General features: G+C 60.2%; 10 protein-coding genes across 10 annotated transcripts; 5 read left to right on the top strand and 5 right to left on the bottom strand.

Annotated features, from left to right (window-relative positions):
• Positions 1-61: 61 nt before the first annotated feature.
• On the bottom strand, positions 62-2539 carry BDZ90DRAFT_226811 (hypothetical protein; the record flags this gene model as incomplete). The annotated part of the gene is made up of 1 exon (XM_025504724.1): positions 62-2539. One exon carries the CDS (start codon positions 2537-2539, stop codon positions 62-64), a length of 2478 nt encoding a protein of 825 aa, XP_025362649.1.
• Positions 2540-3100: 561 nt separating this feature from the next.
• On the top strand, positions 3101-5581 carry BDZ90DRAFT_231803 (WD40 repeat-like protein). Its single transcript, XM_025506005.1, has 2 exons — positions 3101-4523; positions 4595-5581. Exons 1-2 carry the CDS (start codon positions 3357-3359, stop codon positions 5387-5389), a joined length of 1962 nt encoding a protein of 653 aa, XP_025362648.1. The 5' UTR covers positions 3101-3356; the 3' UTR covers positions 5390-5581.
• Positions 5582-5766: 185 nt separating this feature from the next.
• Positions 5767-7577, top strand: BDZ90DRAFT_231801 (hypothetical protein). Its single transcript, XM_025506004.1, has 3 exons — positions 5767-6927; positions 7009-7236; positions 7317-7577. Exons 1-3 carry the CDS (start codon positions 5888-5890, stop codon positions 7471-7473), a joined length of 1425 nt encoding a protein of 474 aa, XP_025362647.1. The 5' UTR covers positions 5767-5887; the 3' UTR covers positions 7474-7577.
• A 298-nt stretch (positions 7578-7875) lies between these two features.
• On the top strand, positions 7876-9545 carry BDZ90DRAFT_239353 (hypothetical protein). Its single transcript, XM_025507356.1, has 2 exons — positions 7876-8587; positions 8664-9545. The coding sequence occupies exons 1-2, from the start codon at positions 8244-8246 to the stop codon at positions 9391-9393; spliced, it is 1074 nt and encodes a 357-aa protein (XP_025362646.1). The 5' UTR covers positions 7876-8243; the 3' UTR covers positions 9394-9545.
• A 10-nt stretch (positions 9546-9555) lies between these two features.
• BDZ90DRAFT_231798 (Nramp-domain-containing protein) lies at positions 9556-12401 on the bottom strand. The gene is made up of 2 exons (XM_025506003.1): positions 11791-12401; positions 9556-11706 (listed from the first exon to the last, which is right to left on the bottom strand). Exons 1-2 carry the CDS (start codon positions 12192-12194, stop codon positions 9732-9734), a joined length of 2379 nt encoding a protein of 792 aa, XP_025362645.1. The 5' UTR covers positions 12195-12401; the 3' UTR covers positions 9556-9731.
• A 1006-nt stretch (positions 12402-13407) lies between these two features.
• BDZ90DRAFT_214485 (GroES-like protein) lies at positions 13408-14766 on the top strand (the record flags this gene model as incomplete). Its single annotated transcript, XM_025504193.1, has 1 exon — positions 13408-14766. A coding segment is annotated over one exon (1359 nt), but the record flags the coding sequence as incomplete, so codon positions are not given.
• Positions 14767-15049: 283 nt separating this feature from the next.
• On the bottom strand, positions 15050-16731 carry BDZ90DRAFT_160292 (hypothetical protein). The gene is made up of 4 exons (XM_025503609.1): positions 16584-16731; positions 16277-16492; positions 16023-16122; positions 15050-15949 (listed from the first exon to the last, which is right to left on the bottom strand). The coding sequence occupies exons 1-4, from the start codon at positions 16621-16623 to the stop codon at positions 15334-15336; spliced, it is 972 nt and encodes a 323-aa protein (XP_025362643.1). The 5' UTR covers positions 16624-16731; the 3' UTR covers positions 15050-15333.
• A 507-nt stretch (positions 16732-17238) lies between these two features.
• Positions 17239-18608, bottom strand: BDZ90DRAFT_231796 (putative 40S ribosomal protein S3). The gene is made up of 2 exons (XM_025506002.1): positions 18552-18608; positions 17239-18326 (listed from the first exon to the last, which is right to left on the bottom strand). Exons 1-2 carry the CDS (start codon positions 18579-18581, stop codon positions 17556-17558), a joined length of 801 nt encoding a protein of 266 aa, XP_025362642.1. The 5' UTR covers positions 18582-18608; the 3' UTR covers positions 17239-17555.
• A 698-nt stretch (positions 18609-19306) lies between these two features.
• On the top strand, positions 19307-19972 carry BDZ90DRAFT_160242 (ribosomal protein S9). The gene is made up of 2 exons (XM_025503607.1): positions 19307-19588; positions 19667-19972. The coding sequence occupies exons 1-2, from the start codon at positions 19407-19409 to the stop codon at positions 19914-19916; spliced, it is 432 nt and encodes a 143-aa protein (XP_025362641.1). The 5' UTR covers positions 19307-19406; the 3' UTR covers positions 19917-19972.
• Positions 19973-20096: 124 nt separating this feature from the next.
• BDZ90DRAFT_160270 (hypothetical protein) lies at positions 20097-21358 on the bottom strand. Its single transcript, XM_025503608.1, has 4 exons — positions 21180-21358; positions 20995-21108; positions 20819-20914; positions 20097-20730 (listed from the first exon to the last, which is right to left on the bottom strand). Exons 1-4 carry the CDS (start codon positions 21192-21194, stop codon positions 20278-20280), a joined length of 678 nt encoding a protein of 225 aa, XP_025362640.1. The 5' UTR covers positions 21195-21358; the 3' UTR covers positions 20097-20277.
• Between the last annotated feature and the right edge of the window lie 221 nt (positions 21359-21579).

Genomic DNA, 21579 nt, shown 5'->3' with positions numbered 1-21579 from the left:
AAATGAGGATTGCAAAGCTGATCATATAGACAAACGAGCGCGAGTCATTGCACTAGATTACTCAAACACCACGAGCAAGCGGTACCTCCTCCCCGCCTACACCAGCGACGCTCCTCCTAGGCATCTTCTGGTCCCTATGCCTCGAGGGCGAAGCAGTCGTGCTCGACCTGCTCAGGCCCTCCGCAGCACTGGTACCGGTCTGCTGAGGGACGACAGCAGCCGAAACGTGCCGCCTACCTTGCTGTCCACCAGCACGGGCTTGCGACTGAGCGAGGCGCATCTCCTTGAGACGGTCACGTCCGGCAGGAGGTGGGCCAGCGTTAGCGAGATTGGCCAGACCCTGAGGGGCCGATGCGGAGGAGGACATGCCCATAGTAGCAGAGCGCTGAACCGCGTCACGGTCGCGCGAGCTGGTGGTAGAAGAGGCCATACTCGCATGCCTGCTCGCCCGGCGTGTGGTGCCTGTGGTCCTCTTCAGTTGCGATGAGGCGGATGAGGAGGAAGAAACGCTGCTTGCCGTAGGGTGGCGACGGAGGAATACCGCCTCCTCATCATCATCCTTACTGTCCAGCTTGGTCTTGCTGGCGAAGGCGACGTGCGGGGTCGAGACGGCGCGCTGGTGACGAGATTGCTGCTTGGTCAGGTCCGTGATGGGGGCAGGGGCCTGGGCGGGGGCGCCAGCGGGCTGCTGTTGTTGCTCTTGGACGGTAGGAATGTCACGAGGCAGGACGGGGTCTTGCGGGAGGGGCTTGCGCTGCACAGCGAATGGGGCAGGCGCCGCCGATGGAGCAGAGTTGATGGGGGCAGGCGGCAAGGCGGAGCGACGCTTGTTCTCCGTGACACGGGCGCGAGCAGCAGGGCTGGGGGCATCCTCGAGGGAAAATCCGCCACGAGCATTAGGTGCAGTGTTCATGGCGGCGGGAACGGGGCGACGGCCTTGGTCTTGTGACCTGGCGTTGAAGGCAGCAATGGGAGCAGAGCGAGGCGTAGAGACGATGCTGTTGCGTGCGGGCTGGTAGTCCGTGGCGGCCGGTCGAGGCATCGTAATGCTGTCATCCGCGTCCTGGTGCACCTGGATGCCCCAGCCTGCCGTGTTGGCGCCGTGGTTGTTGCTGCCGTTCAAGAAGTTAGTCAAGTCCGTCGTGCGCGTAGGCTCGCCCAGTCGGTCATCCTTTTCGATCTCGTCTTCGCTGCTGCCTTGCGTGCGGAGGGAGCGGATCGATTCGGCAATGCGAGCACTAAGGCCGCGCTTGGGTTTCTGGCTGTCGGTGCGGCTCAAGCCCATGTAGGCCTCGTAGGCTGATTTTTCTTTGTCTTCGTCGTCGTGGCCTATGAGGGTAGATCCGAGCGAAGAGCGAGACCATCCACGAGTATCGTTACCCCCGTCGTTCTGGGCGCCAATGAGACGAGAGGGCATGGGCGGGACACCGTTGCGCTGGTTCTCATGTCGCACGAGGCACTGCGCGAGATAGGCCTTGCCGTTCCACTTGGTAGCATCATTGACTCCGTTCCTGGGTGCAAACATGCGCTTGGCCTCGTTGTACTCCTCTGCGACTTTCGGTGGCACCGCGAAGACCTCGTCTCCGACCTCGAGGAGCACGCTCCCCTCTTGTTGACGACGGACGAAGGAGCTGCCGGCCAGCTTGCGCCTGGTGAGAGCCTTGCGGAGCGACTTGGCACCATTGCGGAGCGTCGACTTGCGACTCATCGCACCAGCGCTGCTTCCAGTAAGGACAGAGTCGAGGTCTTCGCGCTCATGGGGCTTGAAGAAGCAGCAGCGGATGCAGATGAGGATGAAGAAGAGGGCAAACAGGACACCACAGACCACAACGCTGACCCAGAGCGGGTAGAGCTTGTTGTTGACGTCGGTGAGGGTGAAGCCCGTTGACGGCGAAGAGGTGGGAGACTTGGACGATGAAGAAGAACTGGCTGACTTGCTGCTGCTGCTAGCAGGACGGCTAGCAGAGCTGCTGGGCGCCGTGCTTGCTGCGCTCGTCGTTGGCTTAGCAATCGTCGTTGCGGGTGTGCTGGCAGCCGCTACGAGGTTGGACGTGGCGGCGACGGCTGGTGACGCTGCGACGGCGGCTGTAGTAGCAGCGGCTGGGCTGGTAACGGCGGCAGCAGCCAAAGGACCGGCTACCGCAGAGGAAGCAGCTGCAGCCTGAGCAACAGGCGAGGAAGCTGCGGCAGCCAGAGGGCCAGCGGCAGGGAAAGCCTGTCGCTTGCCCAAGTAGGAACGTCCTCCGTCGCCCTTCTCGGGAGCGTCAAGACGAGCTTCTGGCGTCGACGAGGACGGCACAGGCAGCAGCAGAGCATCGACCGAGTCGTCGGCGGAGTGAGGCGCTCCTACAAGCCTGTACCGTCCGGTGTCATGGAGCCGGCTGGCACGACGGTTGAGCGGGTGCGCAGTGCCGTCTTGTCCTGCGAAGTTACGAGTCCAGTCGGCCAGATCCTCCGAGGGCTGTTGTTGAAGTGGGGCAGCATGGGCGGCTACGGCCAAGATGGCGAGCCCGGCAAGTGTGCGGCGAAGAGTCGGCATTGTGGTGGGTATGAATGGGGTGATGATGAATGCGCTTGCCTGAAGCGATTTCAGCTTTGTGGGAGTGATGGATTCGAGACCTCTTGTCCAACCAGTGGAGCAAGGATGTAGACGAAGTCTGGTAGATAGCGAGCGCACTTGTCGTTCCTAGCCGTCAAGGCTGAGGAAGCGCGATGGGGACAAGAAGCACGATACGGGAGAGACAGACGTCGATCTCGAGGCAGTCAGTCGTCTCTCACAGAGAAGGCGACGACGCGGAGGGATGGGGGGATCGGGGGGAACGGGGAGGAGTAGGTGGCGGTGACGAATGGTAAGGAGGAGAGAAGTGAGCCCCGCTCGACTCTCATTGATCTCAGTCATCGCCGCTCAACGTCGTCTTCATCGCTGCTTGCCCTCTCAGGCATTGTTCAGTGATAATCTCTCAGTTCGCGCGTCGAGAAGTCGCCGTTGTCGATATGTCTCAATGGGCGGGCAGGCGGGGCGCGATTGACGCCCAATGTTGCGGGACGGCGCGAGACACCCAAGAAAGAGCGCGTCCATACCCACAGCGAGCTTTCAAGGCCCAGAACAGCGACTTGAGAATCAGATGGCTGGACTATGCCATGGTGGACGGCGATGAGAGAGGCGTGGGTGCTGGCGGCCGGCGGCAATTTGTCAAGAGCGCGTCGGATCGCGACGCGAGCGCGGCTGACTCAAGCAGGTTGCAGGACGAGCAACGGCGGAGAGAGATTGACTCTTCTCCACCCGGTCAACCTTGAACGCATTGCTACCACCTTTCACCGCCACCATCACCCTTGGGCCCTTCGAAGCGCCCAACATGAGCGCCACGCCCGACTTTTCAGGTGACTCGGGTGACGAGTACGAAGAGAACGTCCGCAAGCAGCGAGCGGAGAATGCTGCTCTGTTGCGTTCCCTCGACCTCCAATCAGGCGGATCTTCCATCGTCGATCCCACGGGCGCTCGCAACAAGAAGCTCGATGCCGCAGCTCAGGAGCGTCAGAAGAAGCGCGCAGCCGCTTCAAGAGCAAAAGCTGCAGAAGAGAGGAAGCGAAGGAAGGTGGACGAGGTAGCAGCTGGGCCGCAGAGGACGAGTGCGAGGTTGGCGGGAAGGACGCCAGCTGGGATGGAGGAGGATAACAAGAGGGCAGAGGAGGAGAGGCAGGAGGCAATACAGAAGAGGGAAGAGGCCAAGGCACTACTTCACAAGGACCACGACTTCCGTGGGCTGCTCACTGGAGGCGGCAGTGCCCAAGAGGAGGAAAGCAGGGAAAAGGCAGAGCAGCTTGAAGCGGCTCTGCGCGTCATTGCGGCCAACAAGGGCAGCGAAGAAGCAAAGAAGGCACGTAGTGGCCTTGGCGAGGCAGAGGAGACTGAAACGTCGAAGAAGTCCGGCCAGGCAACCAAGGAGCTTACGTCAATGCTTAACAAAATGGAGCTCCTTGCGGTCAAGAAGGTCACGCCCAAGCGCATCTACACCGCTGCTTTCCACCCTACGACGGCCAAAACGCTCGTCCTGACGGGAGACAAGGAAGGCCATCTCAGTGTGTGGGAACCCCTCGCTCCTCGCCCAGCAACAGGCGGTGATGAGGGCGACGACGAGAATGGGGCTGCAGACGAGGGTGATCGCGGAATCACAGGCGACGATGGCATCTCTTTCAACCTGCGCGTCCCGCAAGACTCGTCGCCCATCTCGTGCGTAAAGGTCCCGCCTCTCGACCACAGCACAGTATACTACTCGTCGTACAACTCGACACTCCGCAAGGTCGACCTGGAGAAGGGTGTCTCAGAGCGCATTTTTGCCTTCTCCGGCGAGGATGATGACGGAGATGGAGCGCTGCTGTCTGTGTTTGACTTCCAGCGAGGTGCGGAGGACGGCAGAGTGGTTTGGTGCGGAGACCATCGTGGTGGTGTCGTGAGGATAGACACGCGCGAGAAGCCAGGCTGGAAGGCGGGATGGAATCGTTGGCAGCTGTGCGAGAAGAAGGTGCGTGCGCGAGCGGGACGATGCCCTAGTAAGGACGGCTCTGACTGATCATTTCTTGATGCCGTGTACAGATCGGTGGCCTCTCCCTCAATCCCTTGATACCCTCTGCCCTCGCCGTAGCCTCCCTCGACCAATCCGTTCGCCTCTTCGACGTTCGTCGCCTGTCCTCTGGCATCAAGCCGACGCTCGCCGTTCCCGCCAACTACAAGATGGTCGACGTTGACCTCCTTGCCGATGTCCAATCAACAATCGACGAGGGTGGCGCACAGCTAGGGTGGCAACAGAGCAAGCAGGCTAGCACGAGCGTAGACTTTGCGCCTGATGGCCGACATCTAGCGAGCGTAAGCTACGACAATGTGGTCAAGGTCTGGGATGTCGAGCGTGGCTGGTTACGCGCAGATGACGAGGTGCCGACCACATCGGCGAGGGGAGCAAAGAGGAAGAGCAACGGTGCGGCCGCGGCGCCCAAGAAGGAGGTCAACGGAGCAAGTCAGCGCAAAGGCGGCCTGATGCAGTACTTCAAGAAGGAGGAGACCAAGGATCAGCCCCTCTCTGCTACGATTCCAGCGGACATCCTCTCCTCGCCTCTGGTCATACCTCATAACAATCAGACGGGAAAATGGCTCACGCTCCTCCGCGCTCGCTGGAGTCAGAATGACTCACTTGCTCCGCACTTCACCATTGGATCCATGAGCCGCAGTGCAGAGGTGTGGAGCGCCGATGGGAAGCTGCTCAGATCCTTGTACGATGAAGAGCACGTTAGCGCAGTGCCCGCTGTCACGGCTCTTCATCCTACGAGGGGAGCGACGCTTGTCACAGGAAATGCCAGTGGTAAGAGTACTTTCTGGGGTCTCAGGGAGGAGTGAAGGGTCAGCTGGGGGAATGGCGAATAGTACATCGCGGGACTTCAATCGAGTGCCTCTACTCCGAGCTGAATGATCGGCCTGAGCACAGCTCTTTGCCGTCCTTTTGTCGATCGATCCCCTTTCATGTTGTTCATTCTGTCGTGTAGATCCTCTCGCTTCGGCAATATCATCCAAATACCCACAACGAGGTCATGACAGCCCCTTGTTTCGATTCGGCTCTCGTCATCACCGTCCCACTTGCCGTCGAGGGCCCGAGACATGAGATGGGGGATGCTGTCGTTCGAGACAGGGGAGGAACATCGAGCGCCGAGTGTCGCGCGTCTCAGGTCCGTGCATGTGCCCAGAGTGCGGGGCTCCGCTCCACGGCCGTGCCGTCTGTTTTACAAGCGTTGTGCCGGATTCACGCATAATGGACGGCGACTCAGTCAGCCGAGCAGCCTACTCCTCTTTGTCCTTCTCCCCGTACCATACCCTACCATCAAGATAGTCGTCGTCAAGATGAGCTCGAACAGAGGAAGCAGCGGTGGCAGCGGCAGCGGCAGCCACCATGACCATCACGACGAATCCACACGACATCGCATCTCACGCATCGCTGGCGCCCTCGGCGCGAGCATGACTCCAAAGTACTATCGCGTAGGCGCTCCGACGTCTTCTACCCCTTCGCAGGCTACTTCATCCTCTCCTTCCTCCTCTCACGCCTCCTCTCCAGCCGACCGTCTGCTAAGTATCTCCCGCCAGCTAGGCGGCGCAGTCGGATCTCCGACGTCGATCCGACAACACTCGTCGCAGAACAACTACAGCGGGCAACACTCCCACCCTCACGCCGAAGCCAAACAGTGGGAGCGTCTCCCTCGCTTTCGTGACCTCCCCTCCGAAGGAGGCTTCCCTGGCTGTGCCTGGTCAGTCTGGGGCCAGGGGGACCAGCTGGGCACTTTAAACATGCTGACAGCACCTGTGCGCGCGAGAGCCGCAAAGGAGGAGATTCGCACAGGTGTCTGTGTGACCTTGAGCTGGCCGATGCACTTGCCTCTTCATGCTGCTTTCGGCCGCAAGGGCGTGGAGCATACAGCGAGGGGGAAGCAGGGTCCGCAGTACGCCGAGAGGAGGGAGGCGGCATTACACGAGCGCCGCGTGGCGGGGGAAGCCGTCGAGGATCGTAGTGATCAGGAGGGCATGCCTTTGGCGGACGATGAGATCGCGCTAAACCTGCAAGCAGGATCTCAGTGGGATGGTTTGAGCCACTTTGGTCATCTGTCACTCAATTGCTACTATGGTGGGCGGAGCCGCAAGGAGATTCACGATTCCTTTGCTAACCCGGATCGCCCGGTCGATCCTCGAGGAGAGAGAGGACCTGACTTGGGGATCCAGGCATGGGCGCAGAAGGGCATCGCGGGGAGAGGGGTGCTCCTGGATGTTTGGGGCTATCTGTGTAGGAATAATGAGGGGAAGCCGCCCTATGATCCTGCAACTACGAACGCCATCACGCTGGATCAGCTGAGGGATTGCGCGAGGGCGCAGGGCGTAAGGTTCAGGCAAGGGTGAGTGCGCGAGACGACTTGTTGACGAGACGATCCCGTCCTGCGGCGCTGACGAGGCCTCATCTTCTCCGGCGCCCGCAGCGACATCCTGATCATCCGCACTGGCTGGACGTACCGCTACTACAACTCCTCAGACGCGGAGCGTCGCGATGGTGCCACGGGCAAGAAGGGGTACGTCGGCATCGAGCAAGGCGATGCGATGCTCGAGTGGCTGTGGGACAATCATTTTGCTGCTGTGGCGAGTGACGCGCCTGCTTTGGAAAGATGGCCTTGCCCACTGGGCCAGACCCATTTACACGAGACGCTCCTGTGAGTGAGGCGGCCTCGGGCGCCGATTCGATGAAGAAGAATGAAAAGGCTGATCTTCTGATCCTCCTTCGCCGCCACAGCGCAATGTGGGGAATGCCCATCGGTGAGATGTTCGATCTCGAGGATCTGACGCATCATTGCTTGAGCAACCGACGCTGGACGTTCTACTTCTCGTCTTGGCCGCTCAACTTGTGGGGTGGTGTCGCGAGCACGGCTAACGCGGGGGCGACGTTCTAAGGCGCTAGTGTGGCGAACCACAGCCTGTCTTGATTTGATCTTTGGGCTCTATGTCTGCTCCTCAACGCTATATTACCTCTTCCTGCGGTCACGTTGAACAGCATTGATGATCTCAGGTCTTGCCTTGACCTTGATGAGCCAGGCTAGGCGTCGGTGAACGATTTCGCGCTGCCTGCTCGCGGGCGGAATCGCGTAGCATGGAAGCTGGCCCAGAGCAGCCACAGCCGCATCCAGGGCGGGCGGCAGCGAGGCTGTGTTGCTTTGCCCGCTGCATGACAGAAAGTCAAGGCTTCTTCGTCCCGGCTGCAGCGAGACAGAGCGACCGACTGCTTCCCAGAGGGGCGGAGGAGACGATTGATTGAGGTTCAGCCGTGCGCCAACTTCTTCCTCTCGTCGATACCAATTTATTCCCTTCTCCTCTTCCCTCGAACCCGCACGCTCCCTACCAACACTGTGAGTACGACAAGACAAAGCTTGGTAGAGGCAGTCTCTAGAAGGATGAAAAAACACAAAGGTCTGCAAACCGTTTTGCCTGACCAGGAGGAGGGGTGCGATCCTCTTGCCCTTTCGGGGGTGAAGGGGGTCGCGCTTCTCCCTTCGTGGAGGCCAATATCCCATTCAAGTCCCTGATCAAAGAGCGGGAGCGAGAGCGAGAGGAAGCGACGAGCAAAGCAGGATAAAAGCAAGCGTCAATCAGAATAGGCTGGCTCACACGCCCGGCCCCGCCCCCTTCCCCCCTCACTCTGTACCCGCAGCCCCACTCCTTCACAATGGCTCCCACCGCCACCGGCACCAGCTCCTCGGTGAACACCAATGGCTCCACCGTCGCTGGCAAGCGCAACCTCAAGGGTATCGAGGACTACTCCAAGTTCTGGAAGAAGGATTCCAAGGACGACGGCGAGAGTGAAATGGCCAAGCGCCTCAACCAGTACAAGGACGTCGTCAACGGCTACTACGATGGTGCCACGAGCCTCTACATGTACGGATGGGGCACCAGCTTCCACTTCTGCAAGTTCTTCAAGGGCGAGCCCTTCAGGCAGGCCCTTGCGAGGCATGAGCACTACCTCGCCCTTTCGATGCAGCTCAAGCCTGGTATGAAGGTGCTGGATGTCGGGTGAGCACCACAAACGCGCCGAGGGGCATCGTCAAAGACTTTTCGCTGACCTCTCTCTTCTTCTCTACGCCCACAGATGTGGCGTTGGCGGCCCTGCCCGCGAGATTGCCCGCTTCGCCGGTGTCCAAGTTGTGGGTCTCAACAACAATGAGTACCAGGTCTCCCTCGCTCAAAAGATGACCAAGGACGCTGGCCTCGAGAATCAAGTCTCCTTCGTCAAGGGCGACTTCATGAAGCTCGAGGAGCAGTTCGGCCCCAACGCTTTCGACGCAGTCTACGCCATCGAGGCCACTTGCCACGCCCCCTCTGCCGCTGGCATCTACGGCGAGATCAAGAAGGTCCTCAAGCCCCAGGGTGTCTTTGGCGTGTACGAGTGGTGCATGACCGACAGCTACGACAAGACGAACGCGGAGCACCGCAGGATCGCTCACGGTATCGAGGTGGGAGATGGAATTCCTGAGATGCGAGACATCAAGGTCACTCGTGCGGCGCTCAAGGAGGTTGGATTTAAAGTCGAGCGCGACGAGGACCTGGCGGCGGGCGACGACCCGCTCCCGTGGTACTACCCTCTCCAAGGTGACTTGCGCCAATGCCAGTCCCTTTGGGACGTCTTCACGGCTTGGAGGATGACGCGCGCAGGCACCTGGGTGACGCAAACCGCCGTCAGCGTCTTTGAGCGCATCGGCTTGGCTCCCAAGGGTACGCACGACGTTGGGGAGCAGCTGAAGATTGCTGGTGCGGCGCTCGTAGAGGGAGGCAAGTCCGGACTCTTCACCCCTATGATGCTCTTTGTCTGTCGCAAGTAGTCGCGTCATCGAGACATCTAAGGTCGAAGAGCTTGAGAGAGCATTATTGATGATCATCGTGATGATGGATGAGCAGCGCAGGTAGTACCAGGCAATACCATCACCTCCGCACTGCAGCAGAAGACGCGCAAGGTCGCCCCACGGACTCATGCGCGCAATGATGTACAAGTACATTGTCAATATTATTGAATGATCTCTGCTACTGCTACGTGACCAACGGCTAACGTGTGCGTCCCCCCTTCTGAGGTGCTGCTACTGCGTGGACGCCCTTTGCGAGAGCGAAGAGATGAGTATAATCTATTGATACAGGACAATGGAGAGGAAAGAACGAGATATGATCAGGCGGCACCCCCTGTGCCTAGCGCCGTGGTAATGAGTACAAAGCCGTCACACAGGACGATCAAGGTGAAGATGGCTGCCGTGACCGCAACGAGGGGCCAGCTGCTCGCGTAGTGGACTACCGTGATCATGCGAGACGGGGCACCGGTGACGGCGGCAGCGGGTAGTGCTTCCCGCCCTTCGCGCTCGTCCTCAGATGAAGAGGACGAGAGTGACGAGGAGGAGCGGGTATGTTCAGGTCGCAGCGAGAAGGAGAGACGACGGCGCTGCTGAGGCTTACCGCGGCCGCGCGTGAGGCGAGTCCACCACGAGCTTGCGCTCTGCCGCACACCTGCACCATCTGTCGTCTGCGTAGCTTGAGGAGCAGCCTCCTCGTGCTGCCCAGTTGCGTCATCTTCCTCGCCCGCCTCGCCCGCATCCCGGATTTTCACCACCATCCACTTCTCCTGCGCCGTGATCACAAGCAACGGCGCAAGCACAAAGGGCAGCGCCATACTCAATGCCACCTGGCTAGCCACCAACATCCTATCGAGTCCACCTCGCCCCACTGCCGCCGCAACGACAAAGCTGGGGATGAGTGTGATACCCCTCGTCAAGCAGCGCCTCAAGAATGGGTTCGTCCGCCACTTGATCATTCCCTCGGAGATGACCTGCCCTGCAAGCGTGACGGTGATAGATGCAGACTGGCCTGCTGCGAGGAGGGCGACGGCAAAGAGGATGGCGGAGGCGTGGTTGAGGCGCGAGGAGAGGAGATCGAAGGCTTCGAATAGGTCGCCAACTACCACGTTGCCGTGCGTCTCGTTGGCAGGTGAGCCGTCCAGCCCAAAGTAGAAGGCTTGGGCTGCCACGATGAGGAGGGCGGAATTAGTCGTGAGGGCAAAGAGAATCATCGAGGCGGTGACGTCTATGGTGGAGTGGAGGAGGCGCCTATTGAGGGAACGAAGAGTCGGAGGAGGGCGAGGTGGGGGTGGCGTGGCACCTCTGGCTTTGGCAGCCGCCTGCTCCTCCTCCGGCGTAGTGATCCCTAATACTGAAGGGTCGACTCCAGGAATACGACGCGCAAGGCGATGCATGGTGCTGCGGAGGCGACGTGCCCTTGTCCCCTTGTCCGCCACCGTAGACGTTGAGGATGGGACAGGGAGGACGTGCTGGGCCTCTCGCTGTGCCTCGCAGTTGCTCGCAGTGTCATGGTCATGACGACGCTCCCTGCGCTCTTGCGCGGCAGTGACTTCGGCCTCCCTGTCTGTGTGCTCCTCTCGCTCGAACATGGCAAAGTGACTACCCAAAAACAAGCCATGCGGCATACACGTAGCTCCCAAGATACCGATGCCCACGTACAGTGCCTGCGGTCCCACAACGGCGGCCGAGGGCAGATAGCCGTGGAAGACGTCGGGCCAGTGCGGCTCGACCTTGACCACCAACGCCACCAAGCAGCTGATGACGATAAGCACCAGCACTCCGATGCAGAACTCAAAGGCTCGGAGTCCCTTGGTGTCTGGGCGGTAGATGAAGAGGATGAGGAAGACGTCCGCCGAGGTGATGAGGACGCCTCCCCAGAGAGGCAGCTTGGGGAAGAGGAGCGTGAGAGCGATGGCCGAGCCGACTAGCTCGGCCAGCTCTGTGCAGATGATAGCTCCCTCTGCTACGAGGTAGAGGGTCCACAGTAGCCCTACTCGGCTCCTGTGCGCCCACACTGAGTGACGTGTCGAAGTGGATGTGCTAGGGTCCTCAACGGTCATCGGCGAGGGTGAGGGGGACTGAGAGCGGTCACGATTGATGGCTACGGGCTTCTTGCTCTTGCCAATGCTCATGACCCAGCGACGCGTGAGGACAGCGAGATCCTCGTTGCAGACGATTCCCATTCGGAGCGAGAGGACTTGGAGGATGATACCGAAGATGCCCGTGAGGAGGATGACGAAGAGGAGCGGGTACCCGAATTGACTGCCGGCTTGTAGGTCAGTCGACCAGTTGCCGCTGCGAAGCGCGAGCCAGAGGGCAGATAATCAGCATGCTGCGCTGCTAGCAGTCATCGTGTATGCTGGTATGGCGCCTACTCACGGATCACAGTATGCGACGCTCATGGTAATACCAGGCCCGAGATACTTGAGCTGCATCTTGAGGAACCACTTGAACTTGTCCCATCGTCCCTTTGGCGGGCGATCGGCTAAGTACCGAGCAGAATCTCCTTGCCGCTGCTGCTGACCTCCCCCTCGGCCTCGACGAAGCACGGTGGCTATGCCGCTATCGCTGCCTGCTCCTGGCGGTTGTCCTCCTCCTCCATCCTGAGGATCGTCTGCAGTCTTCGTTTTGACATCGATCGCATCGTCCTCGTCTCCAGGTCTCGAGGGCCGCCTGAGCATCTGAATACCATCCTGGTCGCTGCGCCAAGATGACTCTGCGCGATTGAGGACAGGCAAGGGCCCGCGAAGGGGCGTCGTCGAGAAGGGCGAGGCGTAGTTCATGGTGGTGCGCGCCGATGTCGATGTCAGAAGGGGGTTGGTGCAAGAGGGAGAAAGGAGAAGCCACAACCTGCCTTCCTTGTATGCTATGCGCTACGGCGAGGGAGACGAGGACCAGTGTTCTGCCCTGTCCTGATAGGCTGCTTTCTTTGACGGAATGGTCTGATTGCCAAGGAGTGATATTGGACTCATTGACGGCGAGGGTCTCCGACTCTGCCCGGTCAATTTCCAAGCCAAGCGTCCTGCGTGACCCCGCTCTCCGCCCTCACTCACTCCGCGACTCTCCCTGCTCCGCGCCTCCTCAGCGGCCAGGCGGCGATTGACCAAGGGCCACATCTCTGCATTCCGCGCTCACTGACGTGGACAGAGGTATGGCATGGCTTAAGGGGAAAAGCTTCCTCTGGCCGCGATCAATGCATCTTCGGCCTGGCTCATCAAACAATTGTGACGACGAGGATGCCGCGAAGCCGTCCGTTTGGGCCCGAGGTCCCCTCTCGTGCCCCCCGTATCGATGAATAGAGAAAAGTGTCCGAAAACGAGAACCACGAGGCTGGCTTCGAAGACGGCCTTTGACAAGCGAGGTTGCTCGGCCGCCCTCGTCCCAGTAAATGCTGTCGGACGGCCGGGGAAGGGTCGCAGGGCGAGGGCTAGCGGGCGAGAGAGATTGCGGGCGCGTGCGAGGGTGCGCGTGCTTGCTCGTACGCGAAGCACGCAAGAGGGCCGGCTCTGGCGATCATCACGTATGGGCGATGGCGAGGATGTCGAGCGAGTAGCAATGGATGCGACGACGTCACGGGAAGACGATGTCAGCGTGGTCGAGAGAGCTATGGCAACGCACAAGCCATCAAGAGAAAAATAGACATCTTCATACCCATCATTGATCGTCTGACCCCTTCACTGCCCTCACGCGACAATGGCTCACGCCGAAGCATCTCCAGCGTCCAGCTGGCAGCCCAGAACTGCTGGCACCGCTAAGCACACCCATTCGTACGACTTCCCAGTCGACCTCATGCCGGCCAGCGGCGGGCATATTTCCTTCGGTTGGGAGCCAGAAGATGTGGAAGTCGATCCACTCGTTTCTTCATCGTCAGCACCTGGCAGCAGTAGCTCTAGCAGCGCAAGGAGCAGCGTCAGCGAGACAGCAACCTCTTCACCTTTGGGCGAGCTTCCATACACCAAGGAAGACGTCACTGCTTCCTCTTCCTCCTTCTCACCGCCTGCTCCACCAACTCAAACGGCTCTTCTCATCCCCACCCTCTCTTCAGGCTGGGCGCATTGCTTCTCCCTCTCTCGCAACCATGCGCGCCCCACCATCACATCGTCAGACGAGGTCCTCATCCGCAATGTATGCGTCGGCCTCAATCACGTGGACTTCAAGTCTCTGCTCTACCGATTCGGCATCGGCAGGCTGCCCTGGGTGCTGGGCAGGGATGTCTGCGGAGTCGTAGAGGAGTTGGGTGGGGAGGTGGCAAGGGATACAGGGCTCAAGGTGGGGGATAGGGTGTGGACGTGCACAGATTCGGCGAGGGACTGGAGGGCAGGGGCATATCAGGAGTACAGTGTCTGCAAGGCCTTCACTGTGGGGAGATTGCCCGATGCTCAAGGAGACATCGCAGCTACGGTGAGCGACGAGCAGGCGGCCACGATAGGCACAGGATTGGTGACTGCAGGCGTGGCCTTGCACTGGTTCTTCGACCTGCCTCGAGCAGCAGAGCTCGGCGGCGGGCTCTACCCTCGAAGCGAGGTAAGAGTACCGTCTCCACCGCCTCGCCGCTCCTCTCGTCTGCGTAGCAGCAGCAAGCAACCCTGGCTGCTCATCTACGGGGGCGCAACCGTGACGGGCATCTATGCTGCCCAGCTTGCCCGTCTCTCCGGTCTTAAGGTAGTCAGTGTAGCCTCACCTGCCAGCTTTGAGTATTTGCGCGGAGTCGTGAGGGTGGATGCGTGCGTGGACCGGTTCGGATCCACGGAGCAGGTGCTGGAGGATATCTGGACGGCGACGTGCGGAGGTGTTGGGGAGATGAATGAGGAAGAAGAGGGTGATCTCAAATACGGCCTAGACTGCGTGGGCAGCGCGACGGCTTCACTTTGTGCTCGCGCACTGGCTGAGGGCGAGGCGTGGAGGCGTAATCGTCACGGTACACACGATGAGCTTCGACGGGAGCCTGCACAACTCATCTGCCTGGCAGGCAACCCCAAGCGACCGCGCGAAGAGGAGGATGACTCGGCCACGAAGTATGGCCACCGAGATGTCATCACACCCCGCATCTCCTTCAGCACCACCTTCTACCAGGATCGCCTGTGGACCGCCTCCTTCCTATCCTCCATCTACGAGCTCCTCGCCTCAGGCTCCCTACGACCCGTGGAGGCAGAAGTGGTGCCAGATGGCTTGGCTGGGGTGAGGAGGGGATTAGAGATGCTCAAGGATGGGAGGGCGGGTCCCGCTTCTTCTGCCGGTGGCGGCAGCGGTGGTGGAGGTGGAAGGAAGCTCGTGGTGCGTGTGGCGGATACGCCACCCGTTGAGGTGACGCACCTGGGGCAGAGGCATGAGTTGGGATGGAACGGATGCGTGTAACAGGGTCAAGGTTGCTCAATGAATTCAATCTCTTCATCTGACAAGTCCTGTGTAGCTTGGCAGCGACGAAGAAGGGCTGCCTGCTAGAAACGGGGGCGAGAGGTGATGTCAGCGTCAAGAGAGAGCTTCCAGTCAGTGGGCGATCCTGGGAAAAGCTCGTCAAGAGACACATGAGCACCAAGGCCCAGCAGTCGCCCGCACGTCGCCCTGTCGAAGTTGCTTAGCAGATTTTGATTGCGTAGCAAAGCGAGAAGGTCAGGTAATTGCCGCAGGAGGATAGAGAAGACAAGGTTGATGGATGTAGAGGGAGAGTAGGAGAAACGAGACCCAAGTACTGAGGCGACTGACGATTCGATTGTTTGCGGATCTTGGAGAGGCGACGAGTCGAGACGCGCGCCCCCTTTGTTTTTGAAAGAATGAGCTGATGGGGTGTTTGGCTGTTTGGTCGGTGCTTGTTAGGGAGTGAAAAGAAGGGTGACGTGCTGACGTGCTGCGGAAGCCGATCCTGCCTATCCGACCCTCTCTCGGCCTCGACACATTGCTTGTGAGCTTGCTTGGGCTCGCCTCTTACGAGAGCGAGGGGAAAGCGCGAGTGTCCTCGAGGTTGACCTTGGGGCCGGCGTTTCCACCACGAGCGCCACGGGGGGCACCACGGGCACCACGTCCACGGCCCTCACCACGTCCACGCCCACCGAAGTCACCGCCGCGTCCACCGCGGGCACCACCACGTCCACCGCGCGAGGCGACGGGGGGAGTGTTGAACGTCTGCTCAATGTCGAGGGTCTGCTTCTCCTTCCTCTCGCGCTGCTTGCGCTCGTTGGCCGCCTTGGTGGCAGCGTAGAACTCGTCGCCGCCCGATTGTGACTTGACGACCTTGTTGCCGAAGCCCTCCCACTGGCCTCCCTCTACGGTGCGGGGAGTGACGGCCTTGCCGCCGAGCGTAGCCTTCTTGGCAGCCATGTCAGCGAGGTACTCGTCGAGCGTCTTGGTGTTGTCGACCTCCTCAGCGGGGACGGCCTCAGCAGCGGGGGCAGCCTCGTCTCCCTCGACGGTAGCGGGGGTAGCAGCGCCGTTGGCGGGGGTGGCCTCGGCGTTGGCGTCTGCGACAGCGTCCTCCTCGTTCTTGAGCTCGCGCTTGCCATCGTCACCGCCCCATCCCTGGTGAATGTTCTTCTCCGAGTCGCTGTTGGCGGAAATAGAGTGTGAAGTTGGTCAGCGTGTACTCTCAAAAGAAGCGTTGGGGCACGGCAACTCACACTCGGTCGGTCTGAGAGTGACGGTCAAGTCGGCCACCCTTGGCACCGCGGCCACCGCGGCCACGGCCACGGCCGTCACCACCACGTCCCTTGCGAGGCTCTGCAAGCGAGAGTAGGACACAGGTTGAGGTCAGTATGATGAGCATTCGATGCGGTCCTCTCGCAGCATTAGCCGGCCAACTTGTCACATCCGCAGCTTGGCCGCATACGGGCACGAGCTGCGCAGCTTGGCTGCCCTCTGTGCTGCAACTCACCACGAGCATCACGGGTCTGTTGACCGTCCTCAGCGCCGCCAGCAGCAGCAGCATCGGCGTTCCTTGGCGCACGCTGACCACCACGGGGGCCAGCAGCGGCAGCACCACCACGGGGAGCACCTCGTCCCGAACCAACGACGTTGCGGGGGGCGGCCGCGGGGGCAGCAGGGGCGGCAGCCTTGGGAGCAGCGGCAACGGGCGCCGGTCCGTCGTCGTCTGAGCGTAGAAAGGGGAGGGAGGAGAGGGACCTTCATGTGAGTGACCAAACAGACGCAGGCTTGACTTGCAGCAGCTGCGCCCTACTCACCACCCAGAAGGGCAAAGGCGTTCTTGCTCGAGAAGGCCATCTTTGGCTGTGAGACCTCTTGAAGAGGTCGGGCTACAAGAGCTTGCGAGATGTGAGAGGTTTTGAGCTCGAATGTGAAGCTATTCGAGCTTTTCTTGTGTGAGAGGCTCCCCGAAGAAGGAAGAAGCCGCCAACGAAGAGGACGAGATTGCGAAAGTGAGGAAGAAGGGAAAAAGCGAAGGAGCAGCTGGGAGCTGACTTCTTCTTCTGCCTTTGGATGATAGTAGTGCGAGATGTGGTAGGGAGTCGAAGCTCTCTCTCTTTCTCACTGTTAGAAGGTGGGAGTGTAGAGAAGTCGGACAGGACAGAGCTGGCAGCGAAAGGGCAGGCAGGCAGTCAGGAAGGTGCGGGTGCGAGCAGTCGAGCGAGGGAGCGGGCGGCGAGCCAAAGAGCCATGCGACGACGTCGAGTGCAAGTGCAAGTGCAAGCCAAGCTCAGAGCGCTCAATGCGTGGGCTGCTGGGCCCGGTTGACGCGGGCAGTTCGGGCTGAGGAAGGCGAGCACAGAGCCGCGCCGCGCAGAGAAGAAGCCAGCCAAGCCAGCCTTCTGCAATGAGAGCAAAATTGGGAGCGACTGCAGCGCCGCAGAAGAAAAGAGACGACGCAGCCATACGGTACGGCTAGAACACCATCTGGAGCGATCGACATTTCGAGCCCGCCACGCAGTCGATCCTTAATCGAAATGGATGATCTCGTTCCCACCACGAGCGTGCTTCGCTTTCACTTAAGATTCGCTCCCTCGTTCGCATTCTGAGGGCAGCGCTGAGGGCAGACGGTGCAGGGGCGCGTGGATAGATCGTGTGATGCGACGACGATCGCAGGCGTGAACATTGAAAAGGAGAAAGGAGAAGAAAGTACAAGGCTAGAGAAGTAATGACACTGCTAGCGCATCGCCGTCGTCATCATGCTAGTGCAACACGTGCCGCTTGGCCGCTTAGTAGGCAGCGCCGGGGGCACCGGCCTGGAGACCAGGTGCCTCAGCAGCGACAGCAGGGGCGACGTTGTCCTGACCAGGGAAAGCCTGGCCGGGGACAACCTCGGAGGCGGCAGGCTGACGAGACTCGGAGATGGGGGCGGTGATGGGTGCCTCCTCCTTGGGCTCGAGGATGGTGACGGCGTCGGGGAGAGGGAAGGGCTTGCCAGCCTGGCCAGTCGGGTCCCAGCCGGACATGATCTTGACCTTGATACCAAGGACACCCTGCTTCATGAGAACGTGGCGGACAGCCTCGTCAACAAAGTCACGGACGGGCTGACCAGAGTGGATCATGAAGCCGTCGGTGAACTTCATCGACTTGGCACGGGCGGCACGGAGCTTGCCCGAAATGATGACCTCGCAACCCTTGGCGCCGGACTCCATGACGAAGCGGAGGACACCGTAGGCGGCACGGCGGACGGCGAGACCACCGAGGAGCTTGTAGCGGAGCGACTCGCACTGGGCGACGGCGTGAAGACCACGGTTCTGGACCTTCTCGGCGTAGAGCTCGAGGGATCCCTCAGGGAAGCGGAAGCGCTTCTGGACGAGAGCAGTGAGTTCGCGAATGCGACGGCCCTTGTCACCGAGGACGTCCTGGGTGTGGGTAGCACGGATGATGATCTCGGTGCGGGCGTGGGTGACACGAACCTCACAGCCGGAGTATCCCTCCTCGGAGAGCTCGCGGGTGAAGAACTCGTTGAGCTCGGCGGCGAAGACACCGTCAGCCACGAACTGTGAGCGGAGGGGTGGAGAGAGAAGAAAGATTTGGCTGTGTGAGTGCGTGCTCGATAGGTATGATGGATATATATGCTGCCTCCCTCCCTGCTATGCTAGCTGCGCATCGATCCCTTTGTCATCCTTCGCCACTCCGAAGATGCTGCTGCACACGGTCTGCAGCTTTCTGCTCGTCTTCTACCCTGACTACGACAGCCTTCTCATCTTCGCTGCGACGCTCACCTTCCTCTTCTTGGAGATTTGAGTCGACATGATGTGTGGTGATGAGGGTGAAAGGAGGGGTGGGGTGGACTTGAGCTCAGAAGGTCGAGCAGCAGACAAGCCCTGGCCCGCATCGACAGGCCGTCGTCGTCGTCCGCCCTGCCGTCGATTCCCGTCACGTGATTTGACGATTCGCAGCAGACGGCGGGCGGAGGGAGAGTGAGAAGGCAGGCCCGTCAGGCAGGCGGGCGGGCGGGCGAGAGAGCGAGTGGGTCAACGGGCTAATTCGTCTCGACCACGCTGCCATCCTCGACGTCTGCCTGCTTCTTCCTCACGAATCCCCTTCCACCTCTCCCTCATCACATCACCACACAGGTAAGCATCAGTCATGCGATCCTGTGACACTACGGACACGCAGAGAAGCTACGCAGCATCGTCGTCGCCGTCGTCGTCCAATCACGGACATACATCATCATCTGCAAGTGCAGGCAACTTGGAGCCATGTCGATGATCGAAGGACCAGCCAGGCTGGACTCGAAGGAGGGAAAAGTGCAATCCGGTAGTCGATGGGCATCAGCAAAAGCAGTCGCATATAAGTTGCGCATCTGTGGCGATGCGAGAGCTCCAGCGAGAAGAGAATCGTAGGAGGGGAGGAAGGAGCGAGTCGAGATGGCATAGCTGGATTGGTTTGCAACGACTCGAGGTTGCAGGCCCCCGAGGTGGGGTCGCTTTGAATGAGGAGCACCCTTCGACGACGACGACGACGACGACGACTGCTGCACGGCTCTCTACGTTGCCCCTACGCCTATCGTTCACCATTTCGGAAGCAGCTCAGAGCTGACACCTCTGTCCTCCCAACCCACTCTCTCTCACAGCATGTCGGCGCCTCAATCCGTGTCGACCTTCGGCAAGAAGAAGACGGCCACTGCTGTCGCCCACGCCAAGGAGGGCAAGGGTCTCCTCCGTGTCAACGGCCAGCCCATCTCCCTCGTTGAGCCTCAGATCCTCCGCTGGAAGGTCTACGAGCCCATCCTCGTTGTCGGCGAGGACAAGTTCTCGTGAGTCTACTTTGCCATGCTTGGCACCCACGTCTCCCTCATCGACTCTGACTTCTCTTCTTCTGCCTTCACTCATAGGACCGTCGACATCCGCGTCAAGGTCTCCGGTGGTGGACACACCTCGCAAACCTACGCCATCCGTCAGGCGATCGCCAAGGCCCTCGTCGCTTACTACGCCAAGTACTACGACGCCGCCTCTGCTCTTGAGCTCCGTCAGCTCTTCATCGCCTACGACCGCACGCTCCTCATCGCCGACCCTCGCCGCATGGAGCCCAAGAAGTTCGGTGGTCAGGGTGCGCGTGCTCGTCGCCAGAAGTCGTACCGTTAAGCGGTTCGCTGCGTCATTGTCTTTCGTCCTTTCTTGGTTGGAGAGGGCAAGACATGGTGCAACAACGCTTGGCTGCCTCTCTTACTCATGTACTACTCTTCTGTTTCGAGCTCACACACACACATCACCACATAAAGCAATTCGACCGTCGACCTCACCCCACGCCGTCGAGCTGGGAAGGCGAGTTGTGAAGGCTACATTGGCGTGTGCGAGGCTGCACGATTGATGGAGAGACGCGACGGTCGATAGGACAGGTGAGATGTTCTGGTGGGGCCCGAAGGGATAGCTGCGCATGCCACCTAGTGGGATGGCGATGGCAGCATCTTGCCTCGTAGCTGTCTTGTGTGCGTGGTGCTGGTCATCACCCGTCGAGGCGATCATCAATGGCGGTGAGCTCGTCCCAGACATCAGCGTCTGCCTCGCTCTGCTCTTTGCCGTGCATCTGACGCTCCGTCTCATTAGCCTCCTCAGCTGCCTCAGCCCCTTCGTCCGCCTCCTGTTCATCATCAACAGCTTCCTCCTTGGCCGCCGCCTGCTTCCCTTTGCCTTTGCTGCTTGAGTTTTGCTTACGCTTCGCCTTAGAGCTGGAGCTAGTAGCAGGAGTAGACGGGCCAGCCTCCTCGTTGTCGCCATCATCAGCCATATTGGCGCCTTGCTCCTCGCCGTGATCGAGCTTGGCCTTCTTGTGTGGAGTGGACGGGCCCACACCTCCATCATCATCCTTACTGTCATGACCGCCCTTGCCTGCTCCCTTTGCCGTACGCATGAGCTGGCGTACTTTGGGCTGAAGGCGTCCTTTGGGCTTCCATGGGGCCTGATGCGAGTGATGTGGCCAGCGTGTATGGTCAGACCCCTCTTATGCTCGAGCTCAGCATCACCACCGCCGTCCCAGCTCAACTTACCAGGTCCGGGTGAGACTCGACGATCTGGGCGACGTGATCGACCGCGATCTGCTCGATGGCTTTGTTGAGCATATTCCAGTGAGCCTCCGTCCAATCCTGTGCAGCAACGGGAGAGGTGCAATGTAAGTAGACTTCATTCCTGCTAGCCGCTAGTACCGTCAGAGTCGCCTGCTCGCCTTGCTCGACGCAGGCTGCTGGCCGCCCGACTTCCTTGGCGACTTGGGCGAGTCACCGGTGTCCTTCTTCGAGGCGCTGCTACCCTCGTCACTTCCCTCTGACTGAGCCTTGCGCTGTGACGAGAGGCATATGGTGACAATTAGCATGCTGCCCTCCATCTCTGAACGAGCCAGGTGCTCCTCACCTTGGCCTTGGGCATTGTAGCAAGGTCGCGGTTGGGATGGTCAGTTGATGGCGATGACGAGACGAGTGGTGCAAGTGCCTCTCTGCTCGATGTTCCCTTAGCCTGAGCCCTGCTCGAGCAAGACGATCGCCACCTTTCTATTCTCTCATTACCATCACATTGCCATCTAGAGCCGCACACCGCAATGAGGTACCACCTAGCCACGTCGGACCGCAAACGCCACTGCGGCAAGAGGCACGGGCAACCAGTGTCCGATCACACGTGGCTGCTTTCGTTCGTCATCGCGTCCTTTCTAGTCAAGCCAGAGAGACCCAAGGCGGAATCAAGGCATTCGTAGGCTCCATCAGACGGCGGGGTCGCGTCGACCAGAGAAGGTGGAGCGGGACAATCGGCGACGTCG

Source organism: Jaminaea rosea (genome assembly GCF_003144245.1).
Source record: "Jaminaea rosea strain MCA 5214 unplaced genomic scaffold BDZ90scaffold_5, whole genome shotgun sequence".
Lineage (NCBI taxonomy): Eukaryota > Fungi > Basidiomycota > Exobasidiomycetes > Microstromatales > Jaminaea > Jaminaea rosea.
This window is presented reverse-complemented; position numbering and strand designations above follow the sequence as displayed.